At 44.9% G+C, this 27,608-nt stretch overlaps 5 protein-coding genes across 5 annotated transcripts; 3 read left to right on the top strand and 2 right to left on the bottom strand.

Moving 5' to 3' along the window:
- Nucleotides 1–289: 289 nt before the first annotated feature.
- On the top strand, nt 290–2,214 carry JR316_0002838 (Importin subunit beta-3; the record flags this gene model as incomplete). Its single annotated transcript, XM_047888623.1, has 6 exons — nt 290–378; nt 447–540; nt 632–685; nt 782–1,195; nt 1,290–2,117; nt 2,200–2,214. The coding sequence occupies 6 exons, from the start codon at nt 290–292 to the stop codon at nt 2,212–2,214; spliced, it is 1,494 nt and encodes a 497-aa protein (XP_047753546.1).
- Nucleotides 2,215–2,755: 541 nt separating this feature from the next.
- On the top strand, nt 2,756–5,332 carry JR316_0002837 (Importin-5; the record flags this gene model as incomplete). The annotated part of the gene is made up of 12 exons (XM_047888622.1): nt 2,756–2,788; nt 2,961–3,077; nt 3,153–3,242; nt 3,312–3,343; nt 3,401–3,463; nt 3,590–3,614; nt 3,650–3,961; nt 4,030–4,135; nt 4,194–4,265; nt 4,324–4,485; nt 4,543–4,780; nt 4,843–5,332. 12 exons carry the CDS (start codon nt 2,756–2,758, stop codon nt 5,330–5,332), a joined length of 1,740 nt encoding a protein of 579 aa, XP_047753545.1.
- A 3,036-nt stretch (nt 5,333–8,368) lies between these two features.
- JR316_0002836 (uncharacterized protein) lies at nt 8,369–8,736 on the bottom strand (the record flags this gene model as incomplete). The annotated part of the gene is made up of 2 exons (XM_047888621.1): nt 8,369–8,479; nt 8,539–8,736. The coding sequence occupies 2 exons, from the start codon at nt 8,734–8,736 to the stop codon at nt 8,369–8,371; spliced, it is 309 nt and encodes a 102-aa protein (XP_047753544.1).
- Nucleotides 8,737–22,030: 13,294 nt separating this feature from the next.
- Nucleotides 22,031–22,704, top strand: JR316_0002835 (uncharacterized protein; the record flags this gene model as incomplete). The annotated part of the gene is made up of 2 exons (XM_047888620.1): nt 22,031–22,141; nt 22,429–22,704. The coding sequence occupies 2 exons, from the start codon at nt 22,031–22,033 to the stop codon at nt 22,702–22,704; spliced, it is 387 nt and encodes a 128-aa protein (XP_047753543.1).
- A 3,496-nt stretch (nt 22,705–26,200) lies between these two features.
- On the bottom strand, nt 26,201–27,506 carry JR316_0002834 (uncharacterized protein; the record flags this gene model as incomplete). Its single annotated transcript, XM_047888619.1, has 2 exons — nt 26,201–26,892; nt 26,945–27,506. 2 exons carry the CDS (start codon nt 27,504–27,506, stop codon nt 26,201–26,203), a joined length of 1,254 nt encoding a protein of 417 aa, XP_047753542.1.
- Nucleotides 27,507–27,608: the final 102 nt, after the last annotated feature.

Here is a 27,608-nt window from a genome sequence, read left to right as displayed (position 1 = left end):
GTTTTGGTACTCGATTTTTCGGAGTGTGTGGTGGATTTGGATTGGATAAGGACTGGGATTTGAAAGCAGACGAAAAATTTTGGGAACCGGAAAGAAAGGAAAAGAAGGGGAAAGAAAGGGAAGACGTTGACAGTACAGTATACGACAGGACGCTCGACAGGACCCGTCCCGAGATACAACGTAACACCTACACCACTTACACCGATACTTACACCGACACCGACGCTTCACATCTACAACGACTAGGACCAGTAGACAATACCATTGACCAGCAAACCGACGACCGACGATGGAATCTGTCGTCCCGCCTCAGATAACCGCCGAGCTGACGCAGATCCTGTCCAATCTCGTCCTGGGTGATAATGACATCCGTGCCAGGTGCGCCTTACACTCCCCCCTTCCTTATATCTCTTCTTCTCAATGTGGTTGACTGGTGTGGAATATAGCGCAGAGAAAGCCGTCAACGAGCGCCTGACGCATACACCCGAGCTGTACCTGCTCGCCCTCGCCCAGTTCGCGATCACGGCGGACACAGAGGTGGTCAGTACCCCGCCTTGCTCTCATACCCTACACTGTCTGATCTAAGGGATAACGGCCATCTATCTTTCCATATACCCAACTATCTATCCAGATGCGCTCGTTTTCGCTTGTTCTCCTCCGCCGCCTCCTCTTCCGCCCGGCCCCCGTACTCACAGCGAACAACGGCGGGCCGCCCGCCCCCGGCTCCGACATCCACCAACAACTGCAACAACAACAGCACCATCTACAGCAGCAGCAACAGCAGCACATACCTTCGCATGCCACACACGCGAACCGTTCCTCGCTGTACGACCACCTCTCGCACCAGACCCTCAACACCCTCGAACGGCTGCTTTTATTCTCATTGGCGCACGAGCGCGCGGCGAGTGTGAGGCGGAAGACGGTGGATACGGTGTGTGATGTTGCGAATCAGGGGATGGCGAGGGGTAGACCGTGGCATGCGTTGCAGGCACAGGCGTTTAGTATGACGCATGCGCAGGGGCTTGGAGGTGAAGAGGGTTCTGGCGGTGTGGGTGGTGGTGCGGTGCCCGGGTGGATGTTGAGGGAGAGCGCGTACAGAGTTTTTGCGGGGTGTCCGAACCTTGTGATGGATCTCCAGATCGATGCCGTGCTTGGTGTGTTCCAGCGCGGGTTACAGGATCCTGAGGATATCGAGGTGCGTCTGCTTTACTTTATAAATTTTGAAGGACGGCCCTGACGGCTGAGTTCTTGTGGTGGTGGTGATTTACACAACATATGGTATTGATTAGGTCCGCCATGCAGCGCTCCTGGCGTCCGTCGCGTTCCTCTCCTCAGCAGACGCCACACAACTCGCCCAGTCCATTTCCCTGCTCTCACCAATGCTCGACACTCTCCCAGCCCTCTCCAACGCGCTCTCCCATCCACCATTACACGCTCCCCTCCCTCCCCCATCCACATCTTCCTCTACATACACATACGCACCCTCACGACCGAAAACGTCCAACTACCATTACCTATCCACCTTCCTCTCGACGCTCACCCCGCTCGCGAGCACACATCCTATACTCTTCGCACCGCATTTGCAGACGCTTCTGACGTTCCTGCCAAGTTTGATTTTGCCCCCGGTGGATTGTGGGCCGACGCCGACTGTTGGGAGGCCGTTTCCCGTTGGTGGTGGAGGGAAGATAAACGGGAATGGGAATGGGAATGGGAGACAGGGTGCGTTTGTGTTTCCGCCTGTGCCGGGAGGAGGGGGGATGCATTTGGACGATGATGATGGTGATGGTGGAGGTGGGTCGCATGGTTCTACACAAAACGGACATCTTTCCTCCTCCTCGTCTTCATTATCCAATTCTTCCTCTTCCCCCTCCTACAACCACTCCGACGAAAATGATCATGATCACGACCATGACGGAGAAGACGACGACGACGCGTCGCATGACGAGCGGTCTACTCTCAGGCTTTCAGCTTTGGAATTCATGATTTCGTTATCGGAGGCGAGACCGAATATGGTGAGGAAGGTGGTTGGATGGACAGAGGTGATTGTGCGTGCGTGTTTGGAGGGCATGGGCGAGCTTGAAGAGGATGGGGATGTGGGGGAGTGGTTAAGGGAGGATGTGAGTGTTTCTTTGTTCTCTTTTCTTTCTTTTTCTTGCCTTTTTTGGGGGGTTTTGTTTTTTGGGTTGGTTCTTTCTTGAGAGGACGGGTGGGTAGTAGGCGAAGTTTTGTGTGTTTTTGCGAGTGATGTTTTTTATGGTGGTGGGGTAGTGATTGTGATGATCGCGATGGTGATTGTTCGTGCGATGCACGAGGGGTAACGGGGAAAGGGGTGATGATGATTGGAAGGTGATATATGATAATAGTCGTGTTAAGATGATGGTGGGTGATGAAAGTCAAGATGCGATGGGATGCAAATAGTGGGGGTGGGGTGGGGTATTGACGTTTGGCTTAGCGGCTGACGTGCGGGTTATATGGGCATTGGATGGACGGAAGGACAGGGCCTGAGCCGTAGAGCCGCTGAGCCGTAGAGAAGGGGCAGAGTTTTTACCCTGGTCTGACTTCTTGCGATTTTTTTTGATTTTATTTTTCTATTTTTTTCTTATGTTGGCTGTTTTTGTTTTGATGTGGATGTGGACGGGTGTTGTGGATGGGTTTTGTGCTCAAAGTAGGTTTAATGTGTTTGGTGTTTGGTGTGGTCGAGGGTGGGGTCTGGATTTGGAAAAAAGATTGGAGGTGTGAACAGATGGACAGAAAGATGTATAGATGTGAAAGATGGATTAGGGGTTGGGTAGGTGGTTTGACGGAATAATTGCGGTATTGGATAATGTACTTGCGAATCGGAACTGGTGTTTTGATTTTTTTTTTCTATTCGTCTAAGCTACTTGTTTTTTTGTTTCTTTTCTCGGAAATTCCCCTTTTTACCTCTCTGGGAACATTTTGACTTATGCGATATTTGACAGCCCTCGACTGCTTCGAGTTCAGCAGAAACAGATGCGCCGCCTGCGTTGTATGAGCAGAGTTTGGATCGGCTCGCGTGTGCGATGGGTGGACGCGCGATTTTGCCACCTGCGTTCCAGGTGCGCCGTACTTCTTGATTTTTCGCTTTTTTGCGTGTTTTAACTGCTTTTATATTCGTTCTTTGGGTTGTACAGTACATTCCATCGATGATGGCGAGCTATGATTGGCGTGTGAGGCATGCTGGGTTGATGGTGATCGCTGCTATTGGAGAAGGGACAGGCAAGGTACGTTTGTGCAGCTACATTTTTTATGTTATCTCACTGTACTGAATTGTCTTAATAACGTTCTTGTAGGTTATGCAAAAGGAACTGGAGAAGATCGTCGAGTGTGTTGAAATCTTATGTTTTGGTTAGCTGGTCAGAGCTGATGATGTGTGGTGTAGCCTTGTGACGCCCATGTTTAACGATTCACATCCTCGCGTCCGGTATGCGGCGTGTCAGTGTATGTAAGTTTTTGATTTCGCTTGTGTTGACTCTTTAGCAGTGTCTTGGTGCATACCGCGTCGGTTTTTTCTTTTGATATATTTCCAGACTGCCGACGTTGACGTTGACTGACTGATTTTACCATGTAGAGGGCAGCTGTGTACAGATCTCGAGGTACGCTCGACTCCGTTTATAAGAATTAACCGTAGGAGATTCTGATATCGCCACACATCCAGGAAATCATCCAACACCGCTTCCACCGCCAACTCTTCGCTGTCCTCATCCCCGCCCTCGAAGACCCTGAACCACGAGTTCATGCGCACGCCGCCTCGGCGCTTATCAACTTCTGCGAGGGCGTCGAGCGTGATACCCTCCTTCCCTATCTCGACCCGATTGTCGAGCGGCTGCTGAAGTTGTTGAATCCGGGCGGTGACCAGACGCAGGTGAGGCGGTATGTACAGGAGCAGGCGATCACGACGCTTGCGATGGTTGCGGATGCGAGTGAGGTTACGTTTGGAAAGGTATGTTCTGTTTTTTGAGAGGCATTGTGACTTGTGTATGATTTACTTACACCCTGGATGTGTGTTAGCATTATCCGACGATTATGCCGCTTTTGTTGAATGTGCTTCGGAATGCGGAGGGCCCGGATTATAGAAAGTTGCGTGTGAAGGCTATGGAGTGTGCTGGCTTAATCGGTGCGTTCTAGATCCTGACTGTGGTGCGTTGGATGTGACTCTGACCGTCAAAATTAAGCCATCGCTGTTGGCCCTGATGTCTTTAGGCCCGACTCGAAGACGCTCGTTGAGTTGTTGATGCATATTCAACGTGAGTTGCCGTCCATTTCCAGCATTTCTTGTTTTTATTTTGATATGTATTTTTTCAGAGGGACCCCACGACCCCAATGATAACCAAGTAGGACATTATCTGATCGCGACGTGGGCCAAGGTGTGCCAGGCCCTAGGTCCAGAGTTCGAGCCGTACCTACCTCTCGTGATGCCCTCCCTGCTTGCAACAGCTGGTGCAAAAGCAGATTTATCTCTATACAGTACGTCGTCCTTTCCTTTCCCCTTTTATATTTTATTAACCTGACATCTCAATATAGACGACGAAGATGAATACAGTGACGAACGTGACGGGTGGGAGACCATCGTGATGGACGGGCAGACGTACGGCGTCCGCACGTCCGCGATGGACGAAAAGTGTCAAGCATTCGAGACGCTTGTGATATATTGCTCGACACTGGGTCCACGTTTCGCCCCGTTTTTGGGCCCCACCCTTGAGGTGACGCTTCCGTGTTTGAGGTTTTACTTCCATGAAGGGGTTCGTGAGGCGTGTGTGATGTGAGTTTTGCTTCACCCATAGTTGTTTTGCCTTGCTCACTCTCCGTCTTCACGTCATACAGGCTGGTCCCAATGCTTCTTGCGTGTGGCAAGCAGAGCGGGACCCTCACAAATCAGATGGTAGCCACTGTCTTCCATCAGCTCATCACCTGCATCAACACCGAACACGATGCGACCTTCCTCGCATCGCTCTACAAATACTTTTCCGAATCCCTACGGGTGATCGGAGGACCCGAGGCGCTCTCGCAGCAGTTCCACGAAGCGGTGATGGAGGCGACGAAACGACAACTACACTCGATGGCCGACAGACGCAAAGCGCGCGCCGCACGCGTCAATGGCACTGGCGGACCCATGAGTATGAGCATGGGCATGGGAGACTACGACCGCGATGAGATGGCGCTCGTGGAGGAGATTGAAGATTTCGCGCTGGAGGATATGGGCAAGATGTTGATGTGCTTTGACCCGAACCATCCGCTGCTTGTGGCTGTTGCGGGTGTGAGGGACTTAGGGTTCAATACATATGATAGTGATGAGGATGGTGAGGAGGAGTGAGAATTTTTGGTTTGGTTAATGTGATGGTCATCTGATTGATGAAAACTTGTGTATTTGTGGTGCTGTGGGGAGGAGGACGAAGTGAGATGAGATGATGTATCCGTGGAGACACAGGTTGCCGTTCTTTCTCAATTTTCTACTGATTCTTGGTTATCCCTATTTACTATTCTTTTCATGTGCGTTGGAGACTTTCTGACCGAAATCGGTTTCTTTTCTTACGCGATACTAGTGACCTCTTGATCAAAGTTGGTTCATTTACGGGACATATCTTATTTACCATCTTATATTCTTTTTTTTGATACTGTTCATAAAATCCAGAGTATAAAACGCAATAGTTGTCTAAGTCTCACGGACGTCTCTGTTTCGACCTTCACAAGCAATGTCAGTAATTGAGGGCTCTAACGTACTTGTCAAGCTTCGCCAGTCGTATAATGGCCTCTATGCGGGGTGCTACGTATCTGTCATGTCAGTTACACTGCTGGTTATCTCTGCTTTCACGGCTGGCCTCACTCTCACTCTCACTCCAGGCTTTACGGCGTCACGTCCTATCAAACTTTGATATACTTTCAGCAAGGTGCCAGAGATCCCAGACCTATCCGGGTTCTTGTATGTGTTCTACCATTTGTCGGTACGACTTCGTGCAAATAATGAAACTCAAAAATTGCTCAATAGGTCCTGATGATGTGGTATATATAATGTTTGGTGCCTATTCCGATTTAGGTGCACTAAACCTTTCCACCGACAGGGTTTTGAACACTAGCATCGCTCTCTTTGGAGGAATTGCGTTTTACAAAGTTATTGAGCATTCAATGGAGGAAGGTCCGCTGAGTATATTCGTGAACAAGTACAGCTGGAAAGTCCTCGGTTTAGCCTCCGTTCTCTCTGCCAATTTACTAATTTCATTTGAACAGGGAGTTTACTGTGCGTTTCTCAAGTCCACGATGCGTAGACTAGACCACTTACAACTATTGCAGGTTAGTTTCAGTGCATTGGTATGCTCTAACCTTTACAGTTCCACATTCTCCACGTTAATATAATACAGTCGATTAATGATACCATTGTCAGGGGGTATGTAAAACTCTTTGGTATGATTTGAGACAACACCGTTAATATAGGCATAAGGTTATACATTTATCGAGTCTGGAGGCGTATGCGACTATTTGACATCATTGCCTTTTAACTGATCGTTGATATCTTGGTAGTGAGCCGCAAAAATTATATATGGACTTTCATTGCGGTAAGATAACGCCCAACGCTACTACGAAGTTACGATACACTTACCTTTATATATATCAGGTGCTGCCTAGTCTCGTGGCTCTCGCTTCATCGCTGTGTTTGTGAAACCTTTTTAACGGGAGTTACTCTTTGCTCAACTCATACAATTGAATTCTTCTAGATGTCATCACTATATTGTAGGTTTAAATCACATATCCTTGAATTACGGTATCATATTTACGCCAGTTATTATCAATAGCAGTTGGAATAATGTCTTACGCGACGTCGAAACAAAGGTATGGACTTTGAATTTACTAGAAGCATACCCTGTCTTTAAGCACCAATCGTGACCGATGACCTTTTAGGCCCCGCTTTTCACTATCTTTATTTCAATATTGGTCGCTGATTCGATAATCGCGGGATCGCTATGTATCCTACTTTGGAGAGAAAGGTCTCAAATACCACGGTGCGTGCTAATTTGACAAAATGTTACTAAGCTTTCCTTGACCTTTCTGTAGATCGTCTTCCCTAATCAGAACATTGATATTCTACACTTTGACAACGGGGCTGTTTTCAACCATTTTAGACGCCGCTACTCTGATATTCGTGAGTTTGTTTAAATGCCCCTATACATGCTATTATACAACATATATTTGTCCAGACAATAGCCATGAGCGATACTGCAGCCTTCATGGCTCCATTTTTGATTCTTAACAACAGTAAGAACCTGGGTTTATGTCAATAATGGGGTCTAATTTGATGATGTACCTAAACCCCTACTGGCAGCATACACCAGCGGCCTGCTTGCATCGTTTGAACGTCGTGATAGAATACGACTCCAATCCATCGGCTCCAGTGGAGTTGTCAGTTTTCCTCTGGAAATATACCGGAAAGAGACAACCTTGATGGAACCTTCTTCTTTTGCGCCAGAGGATAGAGCCAGTAGTGTTCAGGTTGCGGTCGGAAAAGCACGAAGGTGCCAAACTGAAATGTCAGAGAAGAATGATGCAATATATGTGAGCTCCCGTTTCATGTTTAAATCCTGTCTTTTAATTGTTATTGATGGTTCTGTTGAGGGCACCGTGGAGATCACGGTGGTGAAAGAAACGCACGACGATCATTCCTACTGTTGATGATAGCGGAACCTGTCATGGCAAAGATATAACACTGAAACTTTGCAACGCCGCTTTCACTTACTTGTGCAGTACTCGGGGAGGATAAGCCCTATATAGGGAGTTAGTAGAGACCAACAAGAAGGAGCTCCATGTCATTTACTTACTTTACTGGCTGTTGAGGCCAGACTGGTCAACTGGAGCACATGAATACATCATCCTCTGTGATAATACCTATGAAAATATGAAGTTTAGCCATTATCGTAAGTTACGTTAAGTTCATACAATCACTGTGATCCAGCGTATTCCTCGAGCGGGTTCTAATTGAAGCCGAAGTCAAGCCCTTTGAATGCCTTTGTCCTTGCTCTGCTTTCATTGCTTGCCATCGTTATTTAGGTTCCCACGAATGTACTAGCGCCATAGCGGGAGACGACAGGGCACCAGGAAATCAGCGTGGTTAGCCCGCGTGCGACCTATTTCTGCGTGCCACGCATAAATGCGAATCAGCAAATTTGCGTGTCTTTCACACAACTTTGCGTGCAAAATGCTACATGTTGCGTGTGCATGATATGTAAATGCGTGCAGCTTTGTTGAGGTAGCGTGCTATTTGCGTGCAAAATTCTGTATAAAATTCACATGAAGAGCAGTGTATATTAGGCTATTTTCTGCAAGAAATGTAGTATGCTACGGATCCAGTTGTACTAAATAATTAATGATCATCCCATTTCCTTTTCTTTGGAATAAGCTGAGGCGTAGAATGAGGTCTCTTGGGCTGTGCTTCTACCTTCATTTTGGGTTGATCAATGTACTTTGAACCCGGCTTCATACAAAGATATAAAAACATGATCATACTATCAAAAGATTGTAAGGAACACATACCAGTATCTCATCTTCATTGACCTCTCGGTATCCAATGAACCAATCTCTGCATAAATAAGGCTTCCAGTCATCTTTGTGGTTTCCAACATCTAATCCCCATTGATAGTTTCCAGAAATTCCGGCACGCAAAGAATTTTCAAACATCTCCTCTTCCAGGAAAGAGAGACATTCCAGATCAATGTCGGTCCGTTCAAACATTTTAAGTGGATTTGGACTGCATTGTACGTCCCAAGCACAATCAAGAAGCGAGTTGTCGACCTTCTGCTGACTTTTCCAAATGAGAGATGTTATGTAGACCGTGTGTGTATGGGCTAAAGACAGAAGAGAAACCCAGTATCGTCTAACCTTTTGGTCCTCGTGATCTTAGGTTCAAACCAATTGGATATTTTTGCTCTTTCAATGACTGTGAGTGGACCGGTGTATGGTGTGATAGTTTTGAAGATATCCTTATTCTTGCTTTCAAGTTTCCAGCCAACCTTTTGCAGGAAAAAGCTTTGAATCAACTTTTTCTGGGTCACATAGAAGGTTGTACAGTATCTTCTTATGTGAGAGCCTTGTCTACTTCACATGAATTAGGAGTTGTTGATGCATCTGATAGTATATCATTTTCTGTGGGGATCTGCTATGCTTGTTCCCATTTTCCGAGCTACAACTATGTGAGTATGTGTAGGACTGTTTCAGCCACATAATTGAACTAATCTTGATCTAACGACGTCCGTATCTATCACCCCACAAAGAAGGAACATGAATCCAAAACAGAAAAATAACTACATATCACAATATACTCTTTAACGAGTTCATTGACATTGAGTTTCAAATTTTTAATTTATTTGAGATCTTTAAAACACTCAACTTCAATGCCAAGGTCAAAGTTCAATATATCTAATGGTACATCCAGACATATTTTTGCAGTAAAATACTCCAAAACGCATTATTTCATACTAGCGTGCAAGAATAATTTGCTTGCGGGGCCATCGCGTGCAGATTACAACTGTATGCGTGTCAATTGCACGCACTTAATTGGGTTGCGTGCTATTGCGTGCCGTCGCGTGCCATCGCGTTAACGTGGGAAAGTGGGTCGCGTGCTGCTTGCGTGGCAAATGCGTGCGATTGAGTGCACCTAGCGTGCTGTGGTGTCACGCTGGTGGTCGTTCAACAACACAAGTTGCATGTCAAAAAGACAAAATTGACATTTTTCTTAAAGTTCACAATTTGATCGGATATTACCGATCATAAACCATTGCCGATTTTATTGCCGACTCTTGGTTGCGGAGTCGGAGATTGTTGCGAGGCACATGCCGAAGGACACGGCATACCAAACCATCCCTCGAGTTCATTGTTTGTATGGTCCCTGTAACAACAAAATATTTCATTGAAGTTCTACTGGTTCCAAGCCTCAAAGATCTACACATACCATGTATTGTAGACTTTTAAAGGAATATATGTTGATTAATTCAAATACAGTATAACCATGTAATAATCTCTACATCCTACCTGGTTGATACCTGTCACAGTGGTACCAGGCTGAACATGGAATTAATGTAATACAAGGGCATACTATCAATACGTTATTACACACCAAACAGTTGTAAATGAACGCTAACAACCACTGTTGCATTGCAATCCTACGTGTGACACATCTGTGACATTGCGTGCAGAACACATCAATATGCGTGCAGAACACAGTTGTTGCGCAAAAATGCGTGTCACGCAGGCACACGCAAAAACGCACGCACGCGAGCAGCCACGCTGATTTCTGTATGCCCGAGACGACACATGACACTCCGCTAGGAAGGGCTCTCTAGTAGACTGTGTGAAGGGCGTAGAAATAAAGAACATGTTCAGAGTTACAGTCTATAACACCTCTAGAATCCATAAAAATTCCACGATGGAATCTGTCCAGGCTCGCGAGATACATGATATTCTGGTCGTTCTGCTAAGTCTGATTCACATTCCAGATCTTTCCAGATCAATTATTGTGATTGTTTCCAAAGTTACTTTATAGAATGTTGGGCGTGAAGGTTATGGGCTGCGCTTGATTGATTTTAATGCTGCTGGCTTCTCTTTTCAATGGAGGTTGTGGTGATTCGACCATTCACTGAAATACAGCACAGGTAATCGTGTCGAATGTGCATCTAGTAAATGATAGAACCACTAGTCATCTGTTGTTAAGTCTACCTCCTTATGTTATAAAGAGGTGCGTGATATGTCCTTTCGCTCCCACTATTACCAATGGCAGAATTCGCAGACCCCAACATTGCCACAAGGCTCAATCAATCATCTAATGGCCTGTTTGCAGGATTTTATCTATCAGTATTGTCAGTAACTATTAATTAGGTCTTTATACGGAGAACTAAAGGACAGTCAATGATGCAGACTATATGGTGTAATGGCTCACCAAACATTAGTGTACTTTCAGCAAGGCGCCAAGGATCCTAGACCCATTCGGATTCTGGTATATATCCCTTCGTTTATTTCATATCTTCAGTGATTCCACTGCAACTTATCTCGTTTAGATTTTGATTATTTGGTATATATTGACTGTTTACACAGCTATACATTTAACCGTTGAATAACAGGCTTCTGAACACATTCACCGTCATATTTGAAGGCGTTGGTTATTATACTACAATTCAGCAAGCTATAGTGGAGGGTTCCCAGAGTCTATTGGAGACTAATGTTTCATGGTGAGTATTTCTCAGCTATTGCACAGTTATTGTCAACAATTTTCTCAAAGGAAATATGGTGTACGCTCCTCACATTGTCCTTTTTTGTACTACCTTAAATTTCTCTATTTTACCAACTCTAACGTAGGTCGCCTTGTATACATCGGTATGAGTTAGCTGTCTGGATTTGTGAATTATTACTGATAAAACTGTCCAGTCGTTTAGTGACCCCATTGTCAGAGGGTCAGTTTTATGACTTTTTCTAGTAATATTTCCCCTAACGAATCTCCAGGCTCTATATTTATTGGGTCTGGAGGCGTACGTCACATATGCACTTCCCCGTTATAGGAGTGGCAGTATTGACTATTTAAATGTTTATAGTCAGTGACAAAAATCGTCTATTGGTCTGTATTGTGGTATGTGAACAGGCTTTTGATACTACTGTGGATTCACAGTGTAATGGCAATCCATCTGTAAGAGCCTCCCGAATATGGCCGCCTTCATTATGAATCTCTGTATGTAAAATATAGTGACCGCTTCTTCATGTTGATAGAAGCTCACCATATAATACGTTTAGACCTGGTTACGGCACTGTAGGCGTTTTTCTACTTCGATAATATATTAGTGGAATTATGATGTCATATGTCTTTTGCAGCTTCAAATCAAGTGTTATCAGAGACCTGAATATGAATGTAAGGTGGTTTATGGCACACTGTAATGCGTCTGGTTTCTCACTGTGGTTCCAGGGCCTAATTTCTGCCCTAATGATTTTAGTTCTCTTAGCAGACTCAGTAATTGCGGCCACTCTGTGTATACTGCTTTGGAGAATGCGGAGTCCATTTCCACGGTGTGTCCACTACCCTGATTATTTATATTTTAATTGACCCCTTTGTAGAAAATTCTCTCCCCTCAGAACAGTCATCTATAATACTGTGACAACAGGTCTTTTCACAAGTATGGTAGCCACCGCTACTCTTATACTCGTAAGCGTTCTACATAATGCTCGACAAGATCTAACGGATCCCATTTTCATCCTCAGAAGATATTCATTACAGATACAACAGCCTTTGCGGGTCCATACTTCATAATTAGTAACAGTTTGTACCTTCCATCTCACTGAGCGACAAAAATCTCATCCAGTATTGTGCACATATCCTTACCTACCGCCGAAAGCATACTCCATCGGCCTTCTCGCCTCACTGATTCGTCGCGATAGCATACGAGCTAAATTAGACGAGTCTGGCGGGGGGATCAGCTTTGCTTTACAAGTCTCCAGGCAAAATGTCTCTCAAGGCACACCTTCCTTTGTTCTTATGGATAAAGACAATGGTGCACGGTCTTCTGTCGGACAAACACACTACATTCCTGGAGTCGTGGATATATCACTGGATGTTGAAGGCAGCGGGTCGCAACATTGTCAATATGTAAGCCAACACTACGACGTTGTACTGAGAATCTAATTCGCCTTTCAGCGGGAATTAAGCGCCTAGGTGGTCACTGAAGTTGACAATGACGATTATATATGAAAGCCTGCCGATCAGAACAGATGAATAAAAACGATGGGTAGAACCATAGACTTGCTACAGGATCTGGGTGCATTTGTAAAACAACGATTTATGATCCATATTTTTATTCAAAAAACCGGTTTTTTTTGTTTTACCTGGCATATAAATTATAAATAACTGTATGGTTTCAGCTTTAAAAGCTTTCTGCTGTAGCTTGTGTTGGGGATCGATGGGTTGGTGGAAGTCGTGGTTATGATGCTGAACGAGATTGTGCTATGAAGGAAAATGTGCCTGCCCCGAGACCCGAGTACAAATCTGTGCAACTTCTACGGGGGATTTGAAGCGATGCACTCCCAGCCCGTCTGAATCTAAACTTATAGCGGCTGCCAAAGTTCACCACCCACTCGAAGCCGACGATTTGTGATACGTTGACGTAACACTGGGCACGCCATTTGCGTCGTTTTAGGGTCCAATACTCAATTCTCTAGATGACATCTTAATGTCTGGGATGCATGCACGGGGTGAGCTATATAATGATGGATGGTTGAATACGTTAGAGAGGTATAAGATTAAGAGTGTATTGAGAGGCCCCGGGAAGCTCCCCTAGGGGCGTATCGACTTTTCGCGGATTTGAGACCCGAAAAAATAGCATTTTACTGTTCGTTTTTCGCGGATTTGAGAGGTCTGGAGGCCTACCTTTGACCGGGGCACTGCGGATTTGAGGAGAAGAATCTGCATGGGCGGCCGGTCTGGCCGGCAAATAGGGCGCGCTGCCAAATATGGACAAAATTAGTTTCCTTGTGAGGACATAAACGCATTCTGACTGCCAAAAACAGAAGAACTGTGAAAAAGACTGCTTGCAAAAAAGCTTTCGAATTTTTTGCGCCTTTTTTTGCTCCTTTGACTCCGTCCGAGGGTGAGAAAAATTACCTAAATGGGAAGGTCTTGGCAATATGACTGTCCGGTTTCGCGGATTGGAGACCCAAAATCTCGCGGATTTCAGACAAATTTTTTGGGTCCGGCAGGGATACGCCTGTAGGGGAGCTTCCCGGGGCCTGTATCGAGCATTGATGGGAATTCAAAATAGATATGCCGCACCTGTTATTCGTGGGAACTTCACGACGTTGGGGTGTCCCAATCAAATATCCCTACACGTTCCACCGTCCTCCCGCTCACCTGCTCTGCATCCGCCCGTATACACACCCTCTGTACCCAAAGCCTCCTACGGCCATTCTCTATCTTTCCAAATTCCTATAAATGTTGTGCGTCCCGCTTGCAAACATACACCCTATAATCCTGCATTTTCAGACGCTGTTGGCGTTCCTACAAAGTTTGATCTGTCCCCCAGTTTCTTGTGGCCGATTACGACGCTTAGGAAGTCAATTACTGATGGCGATGGTGGCGGGGGTCATGGAGAAGACGAAACGGAATGGGAGGTAGGGTGAGTTCGTACTCCCGCTTCTGCAACGTGGGGGCAGGTGGGGGCATACATCTCGACAAGGATGATTGGCATGGAGCAGGATTGCATGGCTTGTCACTTACATACCAAATTCCTTTCTTTATCATCTTTTAACCCACATCATTATTCTACTACTCCCACAAAAACGAAGGAAAGGACGGTCGATAACACCTTAGATGACAAGCTCTCAACTCCCCGTCTAACTGCTTTTCAATTCATGAGCCTCGCTTCCCGAATCGCCCTCGCACAGTGTAAGGCAAGTAGTTCTATGGTCAGAGGGTGCTGTGCGTGCGTGTCTGGAGTTGAAGGGAGAGATGGAGCAGACGGATGGTAGCGGAGTGTTATTGTCGTCGTGGATAATTATAATGCGGGTTGTTGATAGCAGGGAAATGGAAGACAGGGTAAGAAGCGATGACACTTATATGAAAAACAGTGCGCACACTGCAATGGACGCTCGTTGAAGGAACACTTTTATGTTTGAGGATTATTTACTTGGTGTTGGGACGCGTGTGTAATGTGACTTTTTGTCCTTTGCGTCTGTTCGTTTCAACTGGATCTCACTCTTTCCTTTACAGTGTGTGTGTATCCTTGTTCCGATGCTCTTTGAGTGTAATAAAAGAGCAGGTTCCTTGCAAATCACATGGTATCCGCTGTCTTCCATCAACTTATTACCTGCCTCAACACCAAACACGATGCAAACTTCCTCACCTCAGTGAAAATACTTTGCCGGAGCCATGAGAATGTTCAGTGTGCTCGAGGCATTCTCATGGAGGCGTTTCATGTGGGCGGGATGGAGGCGACAAAGGGGCAACTACACGCAATGCACGTCAGACGCAACACGCGCACGACACGCGTCACGGACCGCCAGCCCCAGGCCCCATGATTCTGCAACAGGGAAATTGAGAACGGCTGCCATTGTGTTATACATTGAATATTCCTATCTCTTCAAGGCAAAAATGATGGTACACTGGATCCCAGTACCCCACTACCGTCAGGAACCCATAATCCAGGTCATTATTGCATTGTCAGCTGCGGTCATCACGGACCATCATCACTAGAGCAGAATGCTTCATGATATCATGATTGTGGTATACATCATATGTTTTGGCCATCCTTTGGTCGAGTCTGATCAACAGTGCAGTTCAAATATTCCTGTACCAGGGTTGATGCATTGTCATTCTGGCATCGTGCCTGACCAACATGTTCTAAAAGTTCGCATTCTACCGAATGCAACAAGCCAGACTTCCAATAGTTTATGATGGGAGTTCCTATCCCATCTTTAACAGCCTAGACTTGCAAGATTCTCTGAGGATATATAGTCTGGGATATTTATGCATCCTTGAAGGTCAGATGCGCCTTGTCATGTCGTGAGGTTTGTTGGCAATATTTGTATTCGCTGTGCCTCTAATAAGAAAGGTAACCTTGATTCATCATTTGATTTGAAGATGTATACTGAGAATATATGATATAAGGAGCATGTTCATGAACAAATTAGTCTTTTTACAGTATCCCTGCTTCGTTTATCGATTTGACGATGTCTGCGGCTCAGCCATTCCAACTATGTTCACCAGCTCCCATTGTCCCAGAAATTCTACAAAGAGTCCAGCAATCATTCAGGGCGTTTTACGCAGGATGTTACATCTCTGCAATGTCAGTGACTGTTTGTTCCATCTTTTGAGCATTCCGATGTTGACGTTTTCCATTTTGTGGCCATCTTCTGTAGATTATATGGCGTCATATCATACCAGACCTTTGTATATTTCAACAACAAATCTGTCAAAGACTCCCTTATTATCCGAGCCTCCGTGTGTTAGCCGATGCTTGAATTCTTTTATATCAATGTCTAATGTATTTTTTCTGTAGGTGCTACTCATATGGTACGATCAACCAAGCACTGGGATATCTATACACCAACCAGATATGTTGTAGGATTTTTGCAACATCAAACACAGTGTTTGGCGGGATCGGTTTCTTCCAGACGATGGAGAGGTCTATAACGGATCCTCTAAGCGTGATCATCGATAAATTTTCGTGGTAAGTATTTTTGATTAATGATTACGCAGATTTTCGAAGGAATGTCTCAAGAAGTATTTCTAGGACTCTCACCGTGAGTCAAATCGTGCATTCTCACATGTGTGGCTTGAAAGTACTACTGTGAAAAGATAACGCTCACTTCATGGGTACGTAGATTGGATATTATTAGGCTACCGTGGTTCCGCAAATTATTAATGGAAATTCATAGGCAACCAGCGGCATCACTGTGAGAGGGTAGGTGTGGATCTATATAGCCCATAATGCGAGAAGACTAACAAATGAATAGACTGTACTGCTACAGAATATGGAGATGTATGTTTATTCATATATGTGGGTATATACTAATTACCCAATTGGAAAATCTTAAAAATACAGTAAGCCAATCTAACTGGACACTGACCTTCATATCTGTAAGAGACATTCAATAAATCTATTGAGAGAAATGTCCTTACGATTTACCTGTTACATCTCCCAGTCACTTGTCAGTATCGGTCCGTTGGTCAGCAGCTATTGTATGTATTGTTTTCTCCGTGTCAGATATTACCTTATACTCCATGAATCAAACAAATCCAGACTTTGCTTTCGTATCGTATGTATTGTTATACTTATTTCATGCTCGAGGGGCGCTGATTTTTGTAGGCGCCATGTAACTGAGCTTAAATTCTTGGAAATCAATGTAATCATATGGCCCACCCCACTTATCTGTCATTGCGCATCTTATACCTGATGTAATAGGCCCTCGTGTATTCCCTCATTATTTCGATCATGATATCTGATTCAGTCATTGCTGGAACTTTGTCCTTTCTGCTTTGGAGAAAACGTTCAGGGATCAGGAGGTACGAAATTTAGCAAATTTGGCTTTTTTCTGCACTGATTATCAAGTAGAACAACGTCGGTTGTGAAGTCCTTAATATTCTATACGGTGACGACAGGTGTCTTGGGGATTATAGTGAACATTGGTACTCTGTCTCTTGTGAGTTCATTATACCTTTGGAAGTTTGGTCAAATTATATTACATGATTATCTCTAGAAAATAACAATGAATCAAACACCGGCATTCGCGGGGCCATTGTTTATACTTAGCAATTGTCAGTGCACCTACATTTATCTGGGTGGAATAAACTGACACATGTGGATACGAGTAGTATATGCAAGTAGTTTCCTCGCTTCACTTGATCGCCGTGACAAGATGAGGGCGGAGATTCACCCGTCTCGGGGTGTAATCAGTATCCCGGGGATACTGATTACACCCCGAGGGCCTCTCCACTATACCAAAGACAATGCAACAGCTGATGGTAGTGACCCGTGTATTGAGCAAGCATAAACTCACTTATATGTCGAGGAACGGAAAATCTGGTAGAAAGTATAAGTAAAATTATTTGTAACCGTATCTTTTGGAATTGGTGAATTTTTAAATGTAATACCTGCTTATCGTTGCCGTTGCCGCTGGCCGAGTGGGACGCTAAGTTCAAACTCCGCTTTGATGTATGGACTCGGAGAGTCGGACCAACTCGGACAAAGCTCGTACTTGTTGACGAACAAAAACTGGTCAGTGCAGCAACCAGCAACATGTCCATCGTACGGCTTCCACAAAGCATATACGTAAATACCAGTGAGGGGGTGTAGCTATTGTATATCTCACAAAAGGTGTGTCCCCTGTGCATGCCATGTTCATAGTGTTTAATGGGTGTCTCAATCTCAGCTGCTGACGTCCCTCGCCTTCTCTCCTCTACAAATGCCACACTGCGCAGGCTGCTCGCCTCACTTTCAGCGCATATATTCCTCATTCCTCTCGCCGCTGTTTAAAGTGACTGTGCCTGTGTTCTTGCGAGTTCCCCGCAAGTGGGGGTGGGGGTGCATGAAACCGGTAGTTGGGCGCTGCTTTCTGTTAGTGGTAGGGTTCTCAGGTGTGTTTTCTCTCCCAACCATTTTGAATACCAGAATGAGCAGGGGAAGAACGGGTGGGAGAATGGGGTGCATTTGGATAATGGTGGTGGTTCACGATGGTGGAGTTCGCTACAGCTCTCCTGATACCCTTCGGGCATCTACACAGAATTAAATGGACATGATTCTTCAGCCTCCTCTGCAAACACAAACCCCTCCTCATTCCAGAACGTCCAACATCACGATAACAGGCCTCACACAACAAACAACTTACATACCGTGTCGTCGCTACTGACCCAGTTATGTCGTTCCCCGGGAGCGGCCGAATACGTTAAACAAGGTGGTGCATTGGATGATGTTGATTGTAAGTGTCAGGCATTTGAGGCGCCTCTGACTTATTGCTCGACTTTGGACAGATTGTTCGCACTGTCTCTGGGTCCGATGCTTAAAGTGATGAATCTGCATTTCACATTTTATTTCAATGAAGATATTTGTGAGGCGTGTGCTATGTACTCGCTTCTGATATGACACCCCACATCCACCCTATCCAAACTTATCCCAATGCTCCTTGTGTGCGGTAGGTAGGATTTGACGCTTCCGAAGCAGACGCTTGCTACTGCCCTAGTCAGCTTATTACCCGCGTCAACATTGATGGCGAGCGCGCTTTGTTGCATTGCGTTACAACAATGATGCGCTGCGCGTGATCGATGCGTTAAGAGGCGCGTTCTCGACAGTTGCATGATGGCGTGATAGAGGGGCGAAGCGGCAATGGTGCACACCGGCTGACAGGCGCAAAGCGCGCAGCGCACGGATTAACAGCATCACTGAGGCTATGGGTATGTACATGACTCTAGGCATGAGCGACCACAACTGCGACGAGATTGCACTCGTACAGTAGATGGAGAATTGCAAGATAGCTATGTGCTTTTACCGAGCCACATGTTGTTGCGGATGTGATGGGCTTGATACTGCATACAAAGTTCAATGATGAGGATTGCGAGGAAGAGTGAGGTTCTTAATTTTGTTGACATTGACTTTTTGATAATCCTGTATGCAATTGAATTAGCCAGAGGTATGGTGTGAGTGTGTATTGCGCCCCCTATTCAATTGACCGTCTCTCAGCCTCATTTGGCTCTTGTCGTATCACTAAATTATCTACAATCATGATAATCAAATCAAGTTGGGTTCCGAGGTATGTACGCTACTGAGTGGCGCAATTTGAGGAATGGTTTGCTGTAGTGCTAGACATTGGATAGGGGATAGATTCCCACGCCTTTTCAGGAAAAAGACAACCACTAAATCAAGCTCGAGAACCAATTTTATAACACTCCTACGGAATCTGTTAGCAGATCCATAAGCACGTTGGCTGTGTAATATAACCTGAAGTGAGTATACAATATCCAATGGTTGTTTGGATTGTTGAAAACATATCATTTTTTTCCTATTCCGTCGCCATTAAGTTGCACCTGGGAAAAACGTCACAGTATCTCCATGCTACTTATCAGCGCAGGTATGAACAGGCGGCTCTAGGAGCGTAAGCAGTCGGTATCTGTTAGTAGAGATAAGTATCCTATATGATAGTTCGCTAATGCGTGATGCGATCTTTTGTCTGTTTGAATATGTGTGTAATGTGGAGTGCGTGTGTATTTATGTTATCTAGCACTGACTACTCCGGCTCCTCGGTCTTCACGGTTCGAGGACCATTTCTTGTTCGAAGGATTCTCACGGCTATGTCTAATCTTCTTGGTTCTCTTTGTCGCAATTAAGTACTGCGGGGAGTAAAGTATATTATTTTTTCTCACAACATCACCTTTAACTTCTCCAATTGTACGCTATTGGGGTATCCTTTAATGATTACAGATAAAATCCATCATCATTGTGACGCTCTATTAGTAGCAACCTACTCTCATATTATGACACAGATAGTTAGGGTAGACGTCGTTTTTGAACACAAGGAAAAAAATGTTGACGAGCATCTTCAAATCTGTATAAGATGTAAGAAATCCCTCTACGAACGTGCGAGCTCAATGAATGGGTTATTTTTGGTGTCTTTTGCGCCCATAATCCACATCAAAACTTGATGCTCCCCGGGAATGATAGAATCACTCGTAATCTATTGTTAACCTCAACGCCACTATGTGATATAAAGTGGGCTCTTCGTCTGTTGTTTCCCTCTCACTGTACCCAATGTCGGATTCAGCAGACCCCATCACCACTACGAAACTTAATCAATCATATAATGGCCTTTTCGCTGGCTGTTTTCTTGCAATTTTGTCAGTAATTGGTATTGCGCTCTTTGCTGCCCACTGAGCGCCTGTCGATGATGCAGGCTATACGGCGTGATGGCCCATCAGACATTAGTGTACTTTCAGCAAGGTGCCAAAGATCCGAGACCTATTCGGATTCTGGTAAATACTTGTACCAATTTTACGCTGTATTTTAATTGCTGAGACTTCACTCTTTTAGATCATGGTTATTTGGTAGATATTACTTCTCTCTGGCGCAGAAATCTGACCAACCGTTTAATCAAAGGCTTTTGAACACATTTACTATCATCTTTGAAGGCATCGGGTTTTACACCACAGTTCAACATGCCATATCAGAGGGTGCTCGGAGTCTGTTCGATGACAAATTCTCTTGGTGAGCAGTTCTCAGCTTGATAATGAACAGTGTGGTTTAGTACGACGTTCTCAAAGGGAATTCTCTGTACGTTCCTCAATTACTTCTTTTCTGCATTATTTTAATTGATGAATTCGCCAATGTTATCATAGATTGCCTTGTACACATGGGTATGATTTAATTTTTGGTTGATTCTATTCTTGGTGATAACGTTTCTCAGACCTTGAGTGACCCCATTGTCCGAGCGTAAGTTTCATCCATATATCTAGCGTTATACTCACTGACATACGATTACCAGCCTCTACATTTATCGGGTTTGGAGGCGTACGTTAACTATAGTGCCCTCCCGTTGTCGCAGCGGTTTCTGATTGAATCAATTTCGTTGATAGTCAGCAATGGGAACCGTCTGTTGGTCTCCATTGTGGTGTGTGTAACTTCTCTAATAATATTCCAGACTCACCGCAACGGTCCTGCATATACCTACTAGAGCCTCCCTAATATCGCGGCTCTGATCATAACTATCTGTATGTGAAAACTAATGAACTGGCTCTGTAAGTTTGCTTAAACTTATTGGATATGCACTTAGACTTGGATGTTGTGTTGTAAGTCAGAATACGGCGGTACCGCATCAGCGTGATATAAAACTAACAACATTACCGTTCCTTCCCAGCTTTAAATTCAATGTCCTTCATGACATCGAGATGAATGTAAGAAAATATTGGATGGACAGAAATGATACTGATTCTCCATCCTGGTCGTAGGGTCTACTCTACGCCGTCCTTATTTCAGTACTTCTTGCCGACTCGGTCATTGCGGCATCACTCTGTACCCTACTATGGAGAAGGCGGACCCCAATCCCACGGTAGGTGGCAGCCTCTGACTTTGTACGTCTTAATTTACACCCTTGTAGAACAGTATCACTCGTCAGAACATTGATTTACAATACTTTGACGACGGGTCTCTTCACAAGCATTGTTGCCACGATATCCTTGATACTTGTATGTTTTCTACCTATTGTTGAAAAGGTCTGATGCAACCCGTATTTCATTCCTTTAGAAAATAGTCATGACAGATACGACGGCGTTTACAGGGTCATATTTCATAATTAGCAACAGTAAGTCCATCTCACTTCCATCAGAGACGGAAATCTGACTCAGAGTTTGATTGTCCGTCTTGTTGTCTTAGCATACTCCATTGGCCTCCTAGCGTCACTTACTCGTCGTGATAAGCTACGAGCTAGATCTGAAGAAACCTGTGGAATGATAAGCTTTCCTCTGCAAATTTCGAAGCACACAGTCTCCACAGGTACCTCCTCCTTTGTCCCCATGGATAAAGACACTACACTTCGGTCTCCGAATGGACAAATGTACCGCAATCAAGATGCCGTGGATTATTCAACGGACGTCGAAGCTACAAAGGAAGAATCTAATCACTTTGTAAGCTTCTGTCTTTTGTGGTCAGCGCGAATATGTGTTACTGAGCACATATCTTCTTTCGCAGGGGGCGCTTAACATTAAAGTGGTCACAGAAGTGGACAGCGACAATCATCCAGGAAATTGATGTCACGCCATTTGCATTAAACACACGTTGTATCCCAGCATCATTACTACTCGAGTAATTAACACCTGTGCATGTTCTTTAGATGCTGGACGTATTTACAGATGCAGTATGTATATTGGGAAATTGCTGTTTCCGACACATCTACTCTCTGCCAACGACGTAGATTCTTAGCTCAGTTAACTTTAAGAAGATGCGTTTGAAGAACCCAAAGTCTTTTTCACTCACTCAGTGTAGTCTTGAAGTCGACTTTGGATTGTTTGTGGGTCAAGCTAGCGTCCGTGATCCAACAGTCACATATTTTGATCACTTTGTGCGAACAGCCGCTTTCGCACCTCTTGGACTTGTTAATCTGATGAATGACGAGGAACCCAAACTTTATAAATGCTCCATGCTCAATCTTAAATCACTGAAATGTAATCTTTCTCTTATCGACACGTAGATATATTTTTGATTTTCCAAGGATTTGTATGGAAAGCCGGAAGAGCGAGGTGCCCAGACACAAACCAAACATCGTCCGGCAGGTATGCCGAGTGATCGATAGGCAACACACAATCCCGCTACGCCTGAATGACTTCTGGCACCCTGCACCGTGTCCACTATACAAATAGGTATATTCCGTTACATACTTAGGTATGTTATTTTTTGCCGTCTATCATTTAGTTCTGCCCTGTAAGAAAGGCAATAAATTGAATATTGTTGCATGATTAAGATGACCGCGGTATTTGGGCCTTCATGGCTAGCGCATTGATGATACGAAAGGAAGTCAACCTGCTTTTAAAAAGAGCCAGAGTGCTTACATACACAAACCAGACTTTGGTATGCGCTCAGCGCAGCGGGCGGTTGGTCACGGGCAATGGATGTGATGGATATGAGAGAAGATAAAAAGGAGGTGGCTAGGGCAGGTGAGAGAGCACGGTGAGTGGTGAAAGCTCGACCTCGTTGAAACCTTGAGATGAGGATGAAAGCCTTGATGTGAGCGAAAACCAATGGTGGGTGTGACGATCCGGACTGTTTCCCACACCCCCAACTATCTTCCTTTTATCTTATCTATAATTTTCTTTTCTGTGGACTCCACCTTCGCTCCGTCCACCCAATACACGCAGTCCTTTAGCTCATTTTCTTTATTTTTTATTCCTATTTCTTCATTTTATTCCCCTTAAAACTGACTTGTACAGTTGTACTCCACCTTCATGTATTTCCCATTTAACCCTCTTGTATCTCTTTCTTTGTCTACTTCCTTTGAACACCTTATTTTTACAGTATAAATGCAGCTATGTAGTAGCTAGAGAACCGGTGTCGAAAACAGAAATACAGAGTAATTTAATTTGTCTATTCTACCTCTAAGCTTCATTTTTGAATATTTTCCGTGTGCCGCTACGGAACCGCTGTTACTTTCGGAGCCACATTTGGCACTAACGTCACAAACCCTTTCTTACAGGCCATAACTAAATAATAGAGGGCAAAAAATAACTCAAAACGTCGGCTTCGACGCAATTACCTGCCATGCCAATAACTAGAGAATTTTGCGTCATATTGTGTACTAATGTAATAATTATGTGTGTATCCAAATTACCTACCCATGGCAGGTAATACCTAAAGTACGTGACGGAGTATACTTATTTTGTAAAGTGGACTCGGTGCAGGGTGTCGGAAGTCATTCAGGCATAGCGGGATTGTTTTGCATGTGGTGTGTTGCCTATCGATCACTCGGCATACCTGCCGGACGATGTTTGGTTTGTGTCTGGGCACCTCGCTCTTCCGGCTTTCCATAGATTTGTGCCTGTGTAAAGTTCCCACGGACACGTCATCGTTCAAACTCCGCCTGTCGGGACTTGTCGAACGACATCTAAGTTGGACATCATGAACCTTTGGCGAAATCGTGCTCTTAACCTTCCGTTCGTACCAACCCTTCCGACTTCATCGATCATCGATCAACCCTTTCGTTTTAGACCATCCCGAAAATATGACATCATTGCCTCCCTATGGCAAACCCTGTAAGTGACCTCTATCGTCTCAGATCTATTCCAGGCGTCTAATTGTTTCACAGCGTGCAATGTCCCAATGGATGCTTTATGTATGGTGGTAATGAGATAAGCGGTGAAGCAGAAGGGTGAAGGGGTGAAACGACGAGTTGCATCAACATGTGAGTCTCCCTCTGAGATTTGTAACACTTCTCTGGATGGTGCGGTCGAGCTGCATATATCCATCAAGTTTCTTCCTCTCAGTGCGTGCTTACAGTTCACAAAGATCCACATCCATCCTCTTACCAATTCCCAGCACCTCCATCCTCTCGCCGCCCGTCCTTGTAACGCCCCTTCACCTGCAGAACCTCCGTAATCTGACTTGTCAAGAAAACATTCTTCTCGCGCTCACTCGCCCTCCATTACATTCGTCTCCAACATCTGCAACCCCTTCCATGGTTCTCATGCACTCCATCCTTCACCGTGATCTGCATTCCCGTCGTATTTCACGCTTGTCACTGCCTCTCAATTTTGATGTGTACGCTTACTCATTTCATGCTTCTTCCTCAATCTCCTCTGCACGACCATCCCGCCCCCTACTCTCCTCTTAGCAGAGCCACCAACTCCACGACAGCGGGGTTCACCCTACGAAAAACTTGAATGCCGTCTCGTCACTACTGGACGGCATGATCGCTGCCTCAGAGGAGGGGTCAAATACGTTATGGAAGGCGGTGCAGTGGATGACACACTAATGTGATACGTTGTTTGAAGGGGAGGGGAGCTTGAGGTGAATGCAGGTTGGAGAGAGGAGACGTTGAGAGAGGGTGTGAGTGTTTCTGAGCCGCCAATTCATTGATGTAGGGTTCTTAATCCGAGCTCACCCTAGATGCAGGTGTGGATGTATGCGTGGGAGCAGGAATAGCAACGCTTGCGGTGCTTGCGGCCGTGAGAGAGATTACATTTGTAATGGTGAGCTGTTTCCTCATTGTAGCATGCATCGATAGGATTATCCCTGATTGTGGTAACATTAGCCGTCGACTACGCAGATTTTGTTGGTTGCGCTTCCATATGCGGACTTCCCAGATTATACAAAGTTGCGTATGACGGCAATGGAATGCGAGTGGTGACTGGTGCGTGCTAATATCATACATTCAGTGGACTGAATGAGAAGTTGTCGGTGGTAGTGATTCATCACTGTTGGTTCGGATGCGCTGTCCGATGTCCAACATTTCTTTCATTTCGATATGATACCTTATAACCCGAATGATAACCAAGCAGGCCATTTCCGCATTGTGACGTGAGTTAATCTATTTTCCAGCTTCATGCGATGACGACAACCCAAAGCTATGACTACACGCGTCAACGGCAGCGTCAGACCATGAGCATAGGCAACTATAATTTCACAAGATCTCTCTCTTGCTGTACTGTGACGATATCAGGCATCTGTTGGTATCTGTGGTTCAATGATGTCTGGCGGAATTGAGGTTGCTGATTTGTTTGATGGACCTATGTGTGATGTTGTTGCCCTTGGGTATGAACAGGTATAGGAGGGATACGGGAATAGTGTTCTCTTTAGTTTTGGCATTGTTCATTTTCTGTTCTATTTGAACTCGAATGCCCATCTCTCCGCCGTGCGTTCTCCTTCAGATGCCACTAAACTATCTACTCTTCCGATGTCTGATGATCACCTTGAGTTACAAGGTCTGTGGACCTGTGTTATGCGCATTTAAGGAATGGTCTGCTGTTGTTCTGAGAGTCCATCAGTAAAACTACACCCTCTAGCGCTTGCTAAGAAATCACTTACGCTAGGACTTTCAAGGGCTTTTTCAACTTTTGCTTTTACTTTCGTAACTTCCACTTTTGCTTTTGGAAGCCCGCCACTTCTGTTGCAACTATTTATACACTTTCACGAGTTCTTTCACTTTACTTATTCTCTCAATGATAAAGCATCCAAAAAGAGTATATTTGGGGTGTCTAAAACGCTATCTCATGTGCATGATGATCTACATATTTGTTGACATAGAAAGAACGAAAAGAATCAAGAGATTTTGAAAAATCAAACTTGGTGTTGAGAGGAATGAAATCCTTCCCGGCATCCCCGATCAGGTGAGCACCTCGATAAATAGAATCCAGATGAACAACGCTCATCCGCCGCCGTTGGCCATGTCGTTGGTCACGTCTTTCTAGGTCTGGTTTGACTTTCCACATTCCAGTGACCGGACATGGTTTGTCCCCAATGTGCGAAAACCATTGAACCAACGCACATGGATATATAGTACCGGCATATTTGAACGAGAAAAAAAGGAATACACGTGCCACGTGTAAACCAGCAAATCCATCTGCATCAGAGTCCGAATTCCCAATAAAAACACAATCACGTCTTGCAGGACCTTTGCGCCATGATGATGTCGAGCGAATCATCTCATAATAAAGACCATTTGATCCAGAAAGATCACTTGGTGCGAAGTAGACAGCGCGAGCTGAAGTAAACAGTCGAAAAGTGCAACCGGATAGACTGGGAAGGGACTCGTTTGGTGGGATATGTAACTGAAGGTCGGCGTTTTGAAAAACAAGTTGATCGTAAAGAAATTGCTGAGTGAGCTCCGCAAGGCGTGGTTGCTTAACATGGAATGCAAATGCTGTAATTTCTAGTGGAACACCACGTACTAAACAAAAGTGAGTTGAATATATGCGTTGTAGGAGCTTGCAAAAACGCACCATGAGATTTTGCAAGTGAAATCTCAGATTGTGATTCTGGATCAAAAATTTCGCCGCATTCTTCATTTGACTCTTTTCTTCCATCCCCCAAATCCCCGAGCGCGCCTGTGGAAGGAGGTGTATTTGACTCAACATTCTTCAATATGTTCACAGAATTGAAGGGCTCCGGGACACTATTCAGCATGCTGTGTGACGTAAAAAAAACTCTTGCTGCCAGAAGTTTGTCGATACGTTGGTTTGTTACAAGCATTTGACCAAGTGCTTTGTAGCGACTGGACCGCCGATAAGGTTTTTTGACAGCCTTAATATGCTTATTCTCGGTAATTGAAGAGCAAAGACCGTTTGGCGCTCCAAAAAGTCGAATTAATGTAGGGTAATGAGTGAGTGAATGCTGGCGTGGGAGTGAGAATCCTTCAGGGCGTATATTTAGGTCTCGAAAAATTTCACGGTGGTGATGGAAGCGTGATAGAGCAGCCTCTATTTGATCCAGAGTATCATCGTCGATAACATTGCGTCGTACCAGGTAACAAAAGTCAAGAAATGCGGCTACAGCTTGAACCATCTGGTCTGGGACATGGCCTTTGATAGCGGGCAAATACACCTAATATATTGGTTGAGTCATCATGACTTGAATTCTGATTTCAATCTCAAACCTTCATTAATC

The sequence above is a fragment of the Psilocybe cubensis genome, chromosome 2, assembly GCF_017499595.1.
Source record: "Psilocybe cubensis strain MGC-MH-2018 chromosome 2, whole genome shotgun sequence".
NCBI classification, from domain to species: Eukaryota; Fungi; Basidiomycota; class Agaricomycetes; order Agaricales; family Agrocybaceae; genus Psilocybe; species Psilocybe cubensis.
This window is presented reverse-complemented; position numbering and strand designations above follow the sequence as displayed.